Raw genomic sequence first — 16,289 nt, forward strand, 5'->3', positions numbered from 1 at the left:
TCTCCATTTTTTTTTAAAAGAAGAATACAAAAAATGGAAGAAATGGAATTGCTACTCGTTTATTATGTGGCCACATGGATATAGGCCCTTGCTTACGGCCACATGGATATGGGCCCTTGCTTACGGCCATTTGAATATCCGGAGAGATGGTCTATCTGTGGGCTGCACCTCTCCCAGGGATTAGTCTCGGGTCCCTTCATAGGCCTGGGGATTTACCCTGAGTTATCAAAAAAAAAAAAAAGAGTACAAAAAATTCTTGCTTTTGGTCTCGAGTAGTGATATCACAAGTTTGCTCTTCTCTTGCCAATTTAAGTATTGATTACTTCAATGGTCTTTTTTTGGTTTATAGCCTTTTGACAATGATATGAAACGTTAAGCATAAAAGAAGACAAATTACGAAAACAAGAAAGCTAAATAAAGAAGCATTAAAGGAAGCCACAAGAAGAGCATATAGATAGACAAAACTTTCATGGGGTGTGATGACATGACATGGAAAAGCCTTTCGAAATTTTAACATGACGACATAAATCTTAAGTCTTCTCAACACAACAAAAAGCTTAAGTCATGAGTCATGACATAAATTATGTGTGTTCAACTGTTGAAGCGTTAATGTCTTAAAAACTTACTTATTCGGAATTTTGTGATTTTGCGATCCTGAACTTTTTAAATCATATTACCTGTTTCATGAACTCTCATAAGTTATTTAGTTCCATATATTCTTATTTTTTTTGGCAAACCAATACTTTCAATTAAAAACTACGGTTCAGTACAGAGAAAACGAAGAGCCTCTTTTGCCAAGAGATCTGCTTGTCGATTCTTATCCCGTGAAATGAAAGAGAAATTACAAGAGCTGAATTTAGAAGATAGAGGATATCATATATAATCTCGTGAAGTTTCATTAGTTGGATCTTCTTATGGAGAGTCTTGACTAGCAATTGCGAGTTTGAGACTACATGAAGGTACGTGAAACCCGATTCAAAGGTAACTCCCATCGCAGTGAATGTTGTAGTTGCTTCGGCCATCAGCAGTGACCACACATGGAGATGAGATGTAGATCCCCGGATCAAGATTTTGTTTAATTGGTCCTTGAAAACCCATCCACATCCCGCCGAATTGTTACCCAGCCAGGCGCCGTCTGTGAAGCAGGTCACACAGGTTGGTGCCATTGGGGGTAGATCCTGGTTGTTACTTAAATGGTGTGGTATTTTTTAATTCGATTGCAGTATGCCATTATTTCGCTCGCGTGATGGCGAGATTCAGAACCCCCTTTGCCACAGGTTGTTCTTTGCTGAAGATTAGTCGGTTTCTTGCGGTCCAGATTGTCCAGAAAATCCATGGAGCTAGGGGTCCGGATCCGACTCCGGTGGGAGGTAAACAAGTTAATCTTGTAGTGGCAGTGATTCCCGCTTTCAAAGATCGGATGGTTTTCCGGATTAGTTGTTCTTTAAACGGGGCCAGTTTCCAAATCAAAGATGCAAATGGGCAGTGGAAAAAGGTATGAATCTCCGATTCTGGTTCTCCACAGTGTGGACATTGGCCTTAGTCGTGATATTTCTGATTCTCAGATTTTCGCCGACCGGTAGTGCCTTCTGAGCCATTTTCCAAAGGAGAAGTTTTGTCTTAGGTGAGCATTTGAGGTTCTAAATGTTAGCTTTCCAGCTGAAATCATCCTACGGGGCTCTTGGGGGATTTGTCTCGGGTGAGTTTGTTGGTGTTTTCTTTGCATTGAAAGCTTCGAAATAACCTGAATTAGCTGAGTAGATACCATCCTTTGTTGATAACCATGCCCATTTATTTATACCTCCATGTTTACTTGGTCGTAGTTGGAATAATTCAGTTTCATGGAGGAGAACCGTTTTTTGGATTAGGTGTGTGTCCCATTCTCCTGAGATTGGGTGCAGTAAGTCCGAGACTTTGAGGGAAGCACTACATTCGGTTGGTGGGCCCATTGGAGATAAAGGTTCTACCAGAGAAAGCCATGGGGTTCCCCAAATGGGAGTGGTTTGTCCTGATCCAATAACTTTCCCCAGGTGAGTCTTGAGGAGATCTCTACCAGCACAAATGCTTCGCCATCCATGGGAGGCAGTGGATGGGAAAGAGCATTCGAGAAATGATGAGGATTTACAATATTTCCCCAGGAGGACTTTTGCTAAAAGGCAGTCTGGTTGGGTGAGGATATGCAAGCTTATTTTTGCTAGAAGTGTATCGTTGAATGTCTGTAAATCTCTAAACCCCAACCCTCCTTCTTTGAAAGATCGATTCATCTTATCCCATGAAAGCCAACACATTTTCTTCTTTTAAGGATTGGAGTCCCACCAAAAGCGTGTTAGAGCAGATTGGATTCGGCTACATAGGGAGTTTGGTAGTTTGAAACAAGATATTGTGTAAGAGGGCATGGCGGCCAGAACTGATTTGAGCAAAGTTAGTTTCCCAGTCGAGGAAAGAAACCGGGTTGACCAGCTGATCGATTTTTGCTTGATTCGATCAACAATCATGGTAAAAATATATTTTTTCTTCTTTCGGTCAAACAGTTCTGGTAAGCCTAGGTACTTGCCTTGTCCCCCTTCCTTAGTAATTCCTAAGTCTCTCTTCACCCTGGTTCTGACTTCATTTCTTGTTTTTGCGGAGAAAGTGATTGATGATTTATCTTGGTTAATGCGTTGGCCTGATGCTTTCTCTTATTTTGCAGGATTGACCGTAGTTGGTTGCAGTTATATTGATTTGACTTGCAGAAAAACATAGTATCATCTACAAAGAGTAGATGATTCACTCTATAGGGCTGACTTTTGCCACTCTGATACCAACTAACCTCCCTTGATCTTGTGCTTTGTTGCAGAGTCCTGAAAGGACCTCACTACATAGGATGAAGATGTATGGAGAGAGGGGATCTACAATTAGCTATTCACCCGGCCTTTTGCTTGACCATTGATAAGATCTGAATAGCTAATTGTAGTTATGCATTGCATTAACTAGGTGATCCATCGGTGATGGAAACCCTTCCTCTCAAATGGTAGCTCGAATGAAGTCCCATTCTAGCCTATCATATCTCTTGCTCATGTCAGTTTTCACCGCCTTGAAGCATATTTCCTTTGCCTCAGAATTTTTCAGGTAGTATAGCGATTCATGAGTAATAAGAAGAGATGAAGAATTACACCTTATACGTAATATCCCACATACGAATTAAATACAAAAAGTAAACTACGGGATTGAATACTAGTACCAAATAAATTCATTTTAACCAAATAATTTAGTGGGAACTTTTTGCCAAATTTTGGGTTGGTCCGCCCAAAACAAATAAATTTGGTTTGATAATTGTCTTTTTTAAAGTATATGATTTTGAATAACAATTATAAAAAAAAAAATTCTATGTTTGGAGTGATATATAAAAGAAGAAGAGAGCACACATACACTATATAAAATTTAAGGTTAAGAAAATGATTAGATTTTAAAAAAATTATAAATAAATATTTTACATATCTTTATAGATAGATAATTCAAAAGATGAATTTATTTAATATATATATATATATGAGTTATATATGCATATAAATTATTTATAGCTTGGTTCTATGGTTGTGATTGGAGTATAAGGTTTGGAGTAAAGGTTTGGGGTACCGGTATAGGATTTGGAGTAAAGGTTTGAATTTGTGGTTAAAGTTTAAAAAATATTAGATTTGTAATTATTTTTATAATTGTTAGATATTAGTTTGTGGGAATGTTACATTAATTAGATTTCTTTTCAGAGTCTATGGTTTTAGGATTTATGCTTATTTAGAGTTTCACATTATGTGAATCACATAGCTTCAGAATTATCCGCGGCAAATCTGTTGCTAACTTATAAAGAACCTTTTAAATTTTATTATTGTAATATTATTTGCCACAAATACTGCATAGTTTTTGTAGCTAATAGTCATGATTTAGTTATGATATTAATCTGTAGCTAAGATACATTAGTGATGAAAAAGCTACTAAAAAGTCACGAGACACGTTTTATTTTAATGACAAATTTGTGGCTGTTATGAAATAAACCAGAAAATTTCATGGCTAGATCGTCGAGATATGATTTTTTTTTACTACTAGAGACAAAGAAGAATCATTGAAAGAGGAAAATATGCGAGATAGCAACGAGGAAGAGCCATATATGATATTGCGAGAGAACCACTACTGTAGACGCTTCGAGTATATTATCGGAGTAAGTTGCAGCGGCGAACTTAGAAGTTTAGAAAATCTCTCATTTACAAAGGTTATCTAGTGACGCTATTACTACTAAAATTAAGTTGGTTTATTAAATGATGCTAAATTCCTTTCTGTTAAAAGTTTTAAAGTTGGTTTAACAAGTGACAGTTAAAAAACCGACGTCTCCCATCCTATCTTTTTTAGTGATTTTGTTAATTTAAATTATATATATATATATATTCTTTCTATAGTTTAAGAATTATCTTTCTCATTGCTTACGAAAATAATTCAAAACTTAAGCTCTCTTAAATCTCATAACGCTTACCACACCTTGGTAACTCTATTTATATAAAATCTTTATAACCTTTTTCCAAAACCAATTATGAAATATAACATATTTTAGATAATTCCTAAAACTTAGATATGTATATTTTGGATAATTCCCAAATATATTTAGCTTGGGCCTTAAGCTAGTTCAAGTTTACTCCAACAACATTCTCCTCTTTAAGCTTGAAACTACTCTCATTCCGATGAAGCTCCTCATTTCCTTGAACTTGATTCTTCCAAGTGCTTTCGTCAATATGTCAGCCTTTTGTTCCGTTACGGGAACATGTTCCACTTCTATGAGTCCTTTCCCAACACATTCTCTAATAAAGTAGTACCTCCGGTGTATATGCTTACTTCCATGAAACACCAAATTTCTTGTGAGTACTATTGCCAATTTGTTGTCTAATAAAATTGTGATTCGTTTACTTGGTGATCCTGTGACTTCACTAAGCAAATCTCGAAGCCAAATTGATTGTTTAGCTGTTTCGGTGGCTGCCATATACTCCGCCTCACACGAAGACATTGCCACTGTGTCCTGTTTTTGACTGAACCAAGTGATTAGACTATCACCGAAGTAGAAATGTAACCCTCTGTACTTTTTCCATCATCTTTGTCAAGGTTGTGACTACTGTCACAGTAACCAACCACACCTGTCTTAGAGTCACGAGCAAAAACAAGACCTAGCGATGAAGTACCTTGCAAGTATCTCATAATCTACTTCAAAGCGGCTTCGTGGGATGTCTTTGGCTCATGCATATAACGGCTCAGCACACCGATGCAGTAAGATAAGTCTGGTCGTGTGTGAATCAAGTACCGAAGACATCCTATAAGCCTTATGTAACTTTTCTTATCAATGTTCTTCTCCTCCTGAGATTTTGATAGTTGCAGGTTCATATCCATTGGTATATGTGTCGAATTACATGTATCCATTCCTGCTTCGATTAGGATTCTCTTAGCATATCTCGCTTGTGTTAAGTTGATCCCTTTTTCATGTTGGTGAACTTCGATCCCAAGATAATATGTAAGCTTCCCAAGATCACTCATCTCAAATGTCATTCCCATCAGTTTCTTAAACTCAAGTATCAAACTCAATGATGATCCAGCAACCAGAAAGTCGTCTACATACATACACACTATAAGTAGCGACCCTTTCTCCTTCTTTTGATATAGTGATGGTTCTTTAACTCACCTATGAAAATCCAAATCTCTGAGTATCTTGTTTAGCTTGTTGTTCCAAGCTCTAGGAGCCTGTTTCAGACCGTAAAGGGTTTTGTTCAACTTGTAAACCTTGGTTTCTCTTCCTAATACTTCAAAACCCTATGGTTGAGTAACATATACTTCCTCCTTCAGTTCTCCATGAAGAAATGCCGTTTTTACATCAAGGTGATGTATTTCCCAACCATTCGAAGCTGCTAAGGCAATGATAAGGCGAATTGTTTCCATGCGTGCCACTGGAGCGAACACCTCATCATAATCAACGCCATGTCTCTGCACGTAACCTTTTTCCACTAATCGAGCTTTGTACTTGTTAATACTCCCATCAGAATTACGCTTTATTTTGAACACCCACTTTAAGCCAATTAGCTTAACTCTGATGGGAAGATCAACGAGATTCCAAGTTTGATTCTTCTCTATAGATGACAATTCTTCCTTACAAGCTTCAATCCATACTTTAAGCTCTTTAGCTTCCTGAAAGGTCCATGGTTCCTCATTTATTACCATCAAGAGTCGTTCACACTCTATTTCAGCAATGAGCACATAATCATTCAAGTAGGTTGGTCTCGTTCTTAGTCTTGTTGACCTCCTCAGCTGCTCCGGTGAACCATGAACTTCATCATCACTGCCATATTTCTCTACTTCAACTTTGCTATCATTCTCATCCTCCATTGCTTCCTCTTCGTTATTGACGTCTTCACTCATAACTCGAGAGACGTGGGAATCATCTTCCAACTCGGTCTGTGTTATGATCTCCCTTATGCCTTTATTGGCAAATTCTCCTATACCAAATTCAAAAGTTCCAGAGTTTGTATTTTGGTCCTTTTCTGAAATATTCCAGTTCCAACTCTTGCTTTCATCAAATATCACATCTTGGCTCACAATTATCTCCTTACTTTTAGGATCAAGAAGACGGTATGCTTTATAGCCCGACTCAGTTCCTAAATGCACCAGGATTCTTGATATGTCATCAAGTTTCTTTCTTCCTACGACCTATGTTCGTGTATATGCGATGCATCCAAATATTCTAAGGTGACCAAGATATGGCTTGTTTCCTTTAAACATCTCATATGGGGTAGATATGTTCAGAGATCTTGTTGCTACTCGATTGATCAAATAGGTTGCATGTCTCACTGCTTCTCCCCATAAGTAATTCGGCAAGCTTATGTGCTTCAGAATGCTCCTAGTCATCTCTAGAATCGTACGATTACGTCTCTCAACTACTCCATTTTGCTGAGGAGAATAAGGTGCAGTCAATTACCTTTTGATGTCGTGTAGATCGCAATATTCTTGGAACTCAAGTGACACAAATTCACCACCTCTATCTGTTCAGAAGGTTTTGATCAAAGCCTTCGTTTCTTGTTCCGCAAGCGATTTGAATTTCTTAATTTTTTCAAATGCCTCACTCTTCTCTTTCAACAAAATCGTCCACATATATCTTGAATAATCATCAATGAGCACAAACACATACCTCTTGTGAGCTAGTGTAGCAGGTGTAATGGGTCCGCAAAGATCTCCATGAACTAACTCAAGAACTTGTGTGGCTTGGTATACGGTTGCTTGAGGAAAAGGTCTTCTTGTTTGTTTGCCAAGGAGGCATGACACACATGTTTCTTTCTCAATTGTGATACTTGGTATACCAGCCACAACCTCTTTATCAATCATCATCTTCATCGTATCCGTGTCCCAAACGTGCATGCCATCTAGTTGATTCTATCAATATTGTTAATTGTAGACACTTGATAGTTTTGACTTCCAATATGAACTTATACAACCGATTTCTTGACCTTGTCATTTTTATCTACTCTTGACCCATTCGATCATAAAGCATAAGTAATTCTTCCTTCATTCGTACTTCACACCCTGCCGGTAGCCTGACCAAGGCTCACAATATTGCTCTTTAATCTCAGTATGTAGTAGACATTGTAAAGAACTTTTACAATTTTCTTCTTCCCAACTTGGAACACAAAGCGTATGGACCATTTTTTCTTCTATACCAATCTGAGAATCATCTCCAAATCATACCTTTCCTGTAATAGTCTCATCAAGTTCATAGAAAAACGATTGATTTCCACTCATATGATTGCTCACCCCATTATCGAGATACCACACGTTAGGTGCATCACAATCTGCTTCAAAGTTGCTTGGTTTTACCTTCTTCTCGTTGAGATACACCACCTGGTGCATCATCAGTCCTTCAACTTCTTGCGTCTCTTCTTCTTTCTTCTCAAGTTTCTCTTGAAGTTTAAGCAATCTGTCAGGACAGTCAGATGCATAGTGACCAAGCTTGTCACACCGATAACACGTTATCATAGAGGTATCTTTGTCTTGGCCTCGTACTTGGTAACCTCTAGAGCGCCCGCGACCTCTACCTCTCCACGCATAACGACCACCTCGGCCTCTTCCTCTGTTTCCTCCATAACTTCTGTGAAAGGTGGATTGTGTATTGGTATTAGCGTACATCAGTTTGTTCTGCTCTTCATGTTGTTCTTCGTCTTCTTCCCCTATTCTTTCTTCATATGTTTTCAGCCTTCCAACAATATCCTCAAAAGTAGTTTTCATCAGGTCAAGAACTTGTTTAAGGGCCACAAGGATATGTATGTATTTCTTTCTTGGTAGACTTTTCAGGAACTTCTTAACAAGCTTTGTTTCTTCAATGGTCTCTCCAAGAGATGCTGACTTTGATGAAATTGCTGATAGACTTCTTGCAAAGGCATCGATTGTATCAGTTTCTTTCATCTTAAGTCGATCGAACTCTGCCATCAGAGTTTGCAATTGAGCCTCCTTTACTCTCTCGGCTCCAACATGTCTCGCTTTTATTGCATCCCAAACTGCTTTTACTGTGTCAAGATCTCCGATTTGAAGGGTTAAGTATTCTGGTATTGATTGCAACAACAGAGCTATGGCCATGTCGTTCTTGTCGACGTTCTTCACTTTGTCTTCTATAGTTTCCCAAACCTTATTCACCTTAAGAGTAATTCTCATACGTATAGCCCAGACGGTGTAATTGGAAGAATTCAGGATCGGACATTTAATCGAAGAAGGTCTGCCTTCTTTGGATTGAAACTCAACAACTTCAAGCTTTAGTTCGGTCATCGTGAATGAACAAAGCTCTGATATCAAATATAGATTAAGTACACAAAATAAGAATAACTATCTTCTCTTTATTGGTTAAGAAAATATTATATAAAACCCTTAGAATCCTTTTCCAAAACAATTAGGAAATATAACATATTTTAGATAACTCCTAAAACTTATATATGTATATTTTGGATAACTTCCAAATATACTTACCTTGGCTTTAAGCTAGTTCAAGCTTATTCCAACAATTTTTAAATTTTGAATTAAAAATAGATTTATTAAACTAGAATTATATACCAAAAGCTTTTCTAAACCTAAATTTAGTTAATTTTGGTTTAGGCTTCAGATAAAAAACGAAAGGTAAATAAATATCAATGGAACATCCACTAATCGGACTAGCAGTTAAGCCAAACCAGACCGGTATATCCCAAGCTTGACCTTGTCATCTCATAAGCCAAGAAGCAAGCAGCATTAGCAGGAACTCTCAACCACTATAACTATTTATCGTCTTACATTTTTATAATNAATGGAACATCCACCAATCGGACTATCAGTTAAGCCAAACCAAACCGGTATATCCCAAGCTTGACCTTGTCATCTCATAAGCCAAGAAGCAAGCAGCATTAGCAGGAACTCTCAACCACTATAACTATTTATCGTCTTACATTTTTATAATTATTGATGTAATTATTTTCCACTATAAAAACCCAAAAAAATAATATCACCAGTTAGAGAAACAATAATCACAAGTCTTATGGAGACGATTGAGCAACAAAGACATTCACTCTCTTCTTTGCCTATGCTCTCTAGGCTTGAACACTTAGATTTCGTTGTAAACTGTTCTTTTACCTTTGGTTTTTCAAGTTAAGAAAAAGAGTTTACTAGTTTGATGATTTACTCAAGTGTTTGTTTTCGTTTTTTTTTTTTTTTGGGTTATGTAGATAAAGAATCTAGAGAGACAACAAAACCTTTCGAAATGGAAAGATGAAAGGGCGTCTACCACACGTGGATTAATCGATAGAGGCACGGCGATTAGAGAAGCGAATTTCAAAGGATCGTTACTAGATCGAATCGCAGCTTTGGAGACCAGACTTTTTCAGGTATGGTTTTGATCATTAATTACTGATTTTTCCTAGCCAAAGTTTCTCTTGAAGTGAGTGTAATTGTTGTTTGAAGGGTTTTTGTATATGCTAATGTTTAAAAGGGTTTTCATTTTGTACAATGTTTTAAAGATATGTTTGGAGTTGGAATCGAGCAGTGCATCTTCTACCTCAACTGGAGGGTCCGGTGAAACATCAAGCCAAAGGATTAAGAAGGATTTGACAAAGACATTACCTATTTTCAGTAGCAACGTTAATCCTTTTCATGTTCCCTTACAACATCCACAAGACCCTCGGGTATAGATATATTTGTTGTTGTGTATTTCTAGACAAGATAGTTATAATATTTCAGTTACATATTACAGAAAAAAACAATCAAATATTATTAGATCTTCTTGACTAAGCAATTAAGGAGCGAAAATAGGTCATCTATCTAGGATCTAATATCGGTAATTAGAAGGAAAAAAAACTAATGTAATTAGTTTAAGTATATAACAAACCATATTTTTCATTTTCTTGTTATATTTTGTAAGAGACTGATTTTTTTTTTTTTTTGCTATTATGTGCTTCTTCTTGTATTGATATAGGCTTAAAAAAAAAACTTAGTTAGTTAATTACTTCCGTAGTTGTGATTAAATGTTGTATTGTGATATGAAGGACATGGAGGAGAAGATTGAAGAAGAGAAAGATGAAGAGATAAATCTAGAGAAGCCATTACTCGAGAAGAAGAAGATTAAGAAGAATGATGCTAATGAAACTTGCAACCCAAAGAAGAAGAAGAAGAAGACAAATTCTCCCAAGAAGTGGTGTCGTTTTAGCTTGTTGGGCTGCTAATTTTATGTTATCGCAAAATTTCCTAGACTATGCTTTATTTCGTATTTGTTTTAGATCTAAGTTTTTCTTTACCCATCAAACTTTAGGATTAATATCTATCTTTTCTTTAAACATCTTTATCACCAGATATGCTCTGGTTTTTACATGATCATAGCAAACAAATGGATTTATAAATATTGTTAGCAAGTAACATAACCTATGTTTAAGACTATATGGTTGAAAGAGAAAGACCAAATACATGCTCTAATGTAGCCCAAATTGTACTACATCATGATTAAAAAGAAATTGTTATCATATTAACTTTTAGGATGTACTATAAAGCAACTACCCTCCAAAAAATACAAAATGTGTGGATGTAGATATGTGTATAACTGTATATTCCACTACTTTCATTTTTCTTTTTTTCGCATGCATATTCCTTTAAAACTTGGTAAGTGGATTCTTAAAGAATATATTTGTAAAAAATTCTTTCAGCCAGATTTTAGAATTAAAAAATTCGCAATGATCAGAATCAATATTATTCCACCAAATGGACTTTTTTTATATACTTTTATAATCTCCATAATGCTAAAAGAATATATAGCAATCTAATGAATATGTATTATTTTCTGACTTCAACTTTAGAAAAAGGTAAAAATGTTATAATTAAATCATGACAGTTTGAGTCCGCTCCATTTCTTTGTCTACCCAGACAATACTATTCTCCTTTTCATTTAAATTTTCCGAAAATTTAATTTAGGGTAATGCTACAATTTCTGGTTGTGTTATATGTCAAAAGATTAATGTAGTTTTTGATATCTATAATATATGTCTTAAAAATCTCTGTCTAGCACCGATTACACCTCGTAAAATCGCTAGGTCTATCATCTCCGTTTCGATTAATGACTAATCTTTCCTACCATCGATTATCTAATTATGTCAGTTTAATTTGATTATAACCCGTCTAATCTAATTATTTCCTGTTTAATTTTGTATACCGATTATTTTTGGAGCTAAATATAAATCAAATATATATATATATATATTTGTTATTTAGACATTCAGATTAAGATTTTGTGATGTTTTACAATAACTATAATCATAATATTTTCATTTCAAAATTATATTTTTATGTATTTACCGTAATTTTAAAAACAATATTATAGTTTTATATTTAATTTGATGTTTATTCTTTTAACATAAATAGAATTATACATATATTTAGTACTATATATTTTTATTTTAGTATTAATTTAATAAAATAACCCTAAAACTAATCTCCGATTAATCCTTGTTTAATCTCCGATTTTTTCGTTAAGCGTTATGCCCACCCCGACCACCCCCGACTAGCGTCTACCTATTTCTAAAATAGGATCTACAACTAACTAACTCTTAATAGTATCAATATTAAATTTTTAAAAATATTAAGTACTATATACTATAGAAGAAGAAGAAAAAGTAAATAAACCATGATTCCCATAAATCTCTTTTAAACATGTAAAAGTCAACTCTCATTAAATTAAAAGAAAATAATATATAATTTTCTATTTAGAATATCCGTACAATTTTAAATGGTTATTTTATTCGGTCACTATTTACCAAAAGAAAATTCCAAGTTTTTCTTTTAAAGAAAAATAAATAATCTGAAATCAGAGATAAGAGTATTATAAAAAGCTATAGTGAATCAATGAGAATAACATTCAAGTTAAAATGTAATTTAAAAGAAGGTAAAAACTAGTATTAATCATCGCCGTAAAGAAAAGGGTGTAATACTAATCATCAAATTCGATATAAGTGTATTTGTATATGTGCACGTATATATATATATATAGTTATATACATGTAGACATTAAAATTAAATGTCTCGAATACGCCAAAAAAAAAAACAGCTGCACACGGCTCTTTTATGGTTATAAATTGTACCTACCGTATCTCTTTCGATTCTACCTCTTTATAATAGCTTTACGAACAAAGGCTAATGTAATGGTTAACCTTTAAATGCATTTCGAATAATTTTAATGATTCTATTTTTGAGCGCATATAATCAAATTTTCAACGACCCCTACATAATAATGTTATATAAAATAATGTTATTTGCATTCCAATACCCCCAAACAAATAGTTTTTAAATGATATTTATCATACTGATAATTGATATGAGACAGTAAGAATTTTTATTGTTGACAAAAAAAAAAAAGTAAGAATTTATATTAAAATAATATATATTAAAAAATTTACACGCTACAAACATATTTTAAAAATTAGCATCTGATATATATAATTGACTCATATATATTAGTTTTAAAAATTATACGATTTATACATTTTATAATTGAATAGTACTATTTCGGAATCTATAAAGAAATTGTAAAAGCTGGGTTAATAATATTTGATGTAAGAGGTTCAACAAAAATAGTAATAATCAACTAAAAGTAGAAAGATTCAGTGCCTAATGACATTTTATGTGGTAGTCATTAATAAAATAAAAAAACTCTATTATTAAATTCCACATCTACCCTTCTCTTTGCTTCTTCTTCCTCCTTCCATTAAAAACTCTCTTTCAAACAAAAACTCAAAAACAACATCAATGGCGAATTCAGAGCCTTACTCCTCCTCCTCCTCTGCACCACCACCACCACCAGTAGTAGTAGTATCTAACGAAGAAGAAGACAACAACAACAACAAGGAGAGAATCTCAACTCACCATCACCAGACCATGCCTTCCGAGTTAACTCAAGACGAGTTCGCCGTACTCTCCCACTCAATCGACGAGTTCCACACGTACCAGCTCGGCCGAGGTCGCTGCTCCTCCCTCTTAGCTCAGCGGATCAACGCGCCTCCGGAAACAGTCTGGTCCGTGGTGAGAAGGTTCGACCGGCCCCAGATTTACAAACACTTCATCAAAAGCTGCCACGTAGACGAAGGTTTCGAGATGCGAGTGGGATCCACGCGCGACGTGAACGTGATCAGCGGTCTACCGGCGAACACGTCGAGGGAGAGGTTAGATCTGCTGGACGATGATCGGAGGGTGACTGGGTTTAGTATCACCGGAGGTGAGCATAGGCTGAGGAACTACAAATCGGTGACGACGGTTCATAGATTCGAGAAAGAGAGAGAACGGATCTGGACCGTTGTTTTGGAATCGTACGTCGTGGATGTGCCGGAAGGTAACTCGGAGGAAGACACACGTTTGTTTGCTGATACGGTGATTAGATTGAATCTTCAGAAACTTGCTTCCATTACTGAAGCTATGAATCGTAACAACAACAACAACAACTCCTCCGGTGACGGAACAAACTCTTCTTCTTCTTCTTCATTTCAGGTGAGGTGATGATGAGATTTGGGGGGGAACAAAACAAAACAAATTGGGGGATTTTTAATTTTATCATCGTTTTTGTTTGCGGTGAATTGTAATTTGATTATTGTTTTTATGTTTTTTTTTGTTTTAAAACAACATCAAGTGAAGTCTCTCCTGGATTATTGGAAATTGAAATGTTCGATATATAAGTTACTAATTCTATAATGAAACTAGGAAGGGTGCCTTACTAATTATAGTAGTTCGTTAGGTTCTAAATTAACAAGATGTGTTTTATTTATATAAAAAAATGTAACAAGGTAAAATTACGTAAGTTTGTCTTTTTAAGTTAGGTTTTTCTTTTTCTTTTTCTTTTTTGGTTATATTCGGTTTATTTTATTTTATAGATTAGGTTAGGTTAAAACTCCATACCAATATTATTAAGGGTCCATCTGCTTGGATCTCTCATAGTCATAGTACTGTATCTTCTGATAATGTTTTGATAACGTAATTTTTTTCAATTGGTTCACCATCATTGGCTTGTAGTAAATAAGTTTTTATATAAAAAAAGATATAAACTGAATATCCGTAAAAACAGCAATAATAAGAGTCAATATTGGTAAATGGTAATAATATAGAACGGTATAAATTTTGTAATAGATAGAAAAAAAGGTAAAGGATATTAGATTATGAGTAACGTTCCCAATATCGTTTTTGTGATTGATCAGTTTTTAAGCGGTATATTCCATATCACAAGGATACAAGAGTTACTAATCAAAGTCAAAATATAAAATGAGAAAATTATTTCGTGACAAAAATCATCTGCTCCGTAGGTTCATTTTATTCTTTTTAATTCTACAGCTCTTTTATTTTGTTTTTCCATTTTTTTTTGTTATGTACAGTAGTAGGCAAAAAAAGTAGTATTTTCATATTGTGTGCTAAATATCGCTCTCAAAAAAGGCTTTGACAGACGAAAAAGCCCATCACTGATACTACAAATTGGACTCTTTTATTTTCCAGTTTCTATTTTAAGGGAAAGGGAGCTTAAACATTTTGAAAAAGACTAGTAAGCCTAATAGTGTAATTTATGTTGTATATCTTTTTTTTTTTGACAATCAATTTATGTTGTATATCTTTTGATATGGTTTTTTATGATTTTATTACTGTGACAATGATAGTCAGATAGTGTATATCATATATCAATCAAAATCTATAACTGGATTCACTTTTTTGTTTTCTACTCATCTGTTCGTTCTTTGTATTTTCTTTCCCGGGATTATTAGAGAATCTAAAGTGGGACGATCCTACAACCATCATGAGACAACAACACTTCAAAGACTTTGGTTGCAAAAAAATCTATTTCAAATATGGTTGGACGACGAGAAATTATGGGATTTGGAGCCACTCCTTTTTTAGTTTCTGCAAATTGTGGGAGCCACGTTCCATTTTGTAGTACACTAGTAGTCGAGTACTACTTCTTTTTTTTTTTTTTAACAAGTGTTTTGTTTTGGGAAACTTATGCTTATTTATTAGTTTTCCTAATTTGGTTATGGCATGAAATTTTATTTTAGTACTTAATTAACTAAATATTTTATAATTATCTGTATCAATCATCATTTAGTGTACACACAAATTTTTTACAGTAACAGCATGTTACAGTAGTTAATTAACTAAATATTTTATAATTATCTGTATTAATCATCATTTAGTGTACACACAAAAATTTTACAGTAACAGCATGTTACATGTACATAAATTATTCGATGTAATTCATCAACTAGTCACAAAATAAATATAGAGTGTGTGATATTGTCATTGTTTTTACACAAAAAAAATATTTGTTTTCAAGAAACATTTTTTAAATAAAAGGCACAAAATATACATTGATAAATATTAGGTTTTTTCTATAAAGTTTTTAATTGTTGTATTTAGTAATTGAAGCAACAGTAAAGGAACTGAAGATGCTTCTAGTTTTATTCCATTAGGGAAAGGGACAAATCTAGTGGGTACTACAAGTTGCCAACTTGGTTAACAACAACAACAACAAAAAGTCAGAAAGTTAAATTTGGGTTTTATTGATTGGAGGATAAAAAATGAAACAAAAAAGTAAAAATCATCGGGTCCAGACTTTAATGATGGTGAACCAATTAGAAGATAGGATTTGTCAGCACCATGACCTTAATCATTAACATCAAACTTCTTTTTTGGTTTCATTATGAAGGGATGGGGTAACTAAAGTTTGAAAATCTATCTCATATCCCATTGAATTTTAAACTCTTTTT

The 16,289-nt window shown here is 34.5% G+C and overlaps 2 protein-coding genes across 12 annotated transcripts; both read left to right on the forward strand.

Annotated features, from left to right (window-relative positions):
* Window positions 661-10,944, forward strand: LOC104724693. 11 transcript variants are annotated; one of them, XM_010443239.2, is made up of 8 exons: window positions 662-1,495; window positions 1,566-1,699; window positions 1,824-2,218; window positions 2,303-3,108; window positions 4,081-4,243; window positions 9,741-9,899; window positions 10,032-10,196; window positions 10,557-10,944. In XM_010443239.2, the coding sequence occupies exons 4-8, from the start codon at window positions 3,008-3,010 to the stop codon at window positions 10,731-10,733; spliced, it is 765 nt and encodes a 254-aa protein (XP_010441541.1). In that variant the 5' UTR covers window positions 662-1,495; window positions 1,566-1,699; window positions 1,824-2,218; window positions 2,303-3,007; the 3' UTR covers window positions 10,734-10,944. The 11 variants fall into 11 exon arrangements, 10 of the variants coding, with proteins under 10 accessions (XP_010441538.1, XP_010441541.1, XP_010441537.1 ...); XM_010443235.2 differs by having other exon boundaries at window positions 1,824-2,214; XM_010443240.2 differs by having other exon boundaries at window positions 1,824-2,169.
* On the forward strand, window positions 13,285-15,356 carry LOC104724694 (abscisic acid receptor PYL1-like). Its single transcript, XM_010443245.2, has 2 exons — window positions 13,285-14,034; window positions 15,291-15,356. Exons 1-2 carry the CDS (start codon window positions 13,300-13,302, stop codon window positions 15,297-15,299), a joined length of 744 nt encoding a protein of 247 aa, XP_010441547.1. The 5' UTR covers window positions 13,285-13,299; the 3' UTR covers window positions 15,300-15,356.

The sequence above is a fragment of the Camelina sativa genome, chromosome 11 (assembly GCF_000633955.1).
Source record: "Camelina sativa cultivar DH55 chromosome 11, Cs, whole genome shotgun sequence".
In the NCBI taxonomy this organism is placed as follows: Eukaryota; Viridiplantae; Streptophyta; class Magnoliopsida; order Brassicales; family Brassicaceae; genus Camelina; species Camelina sativa.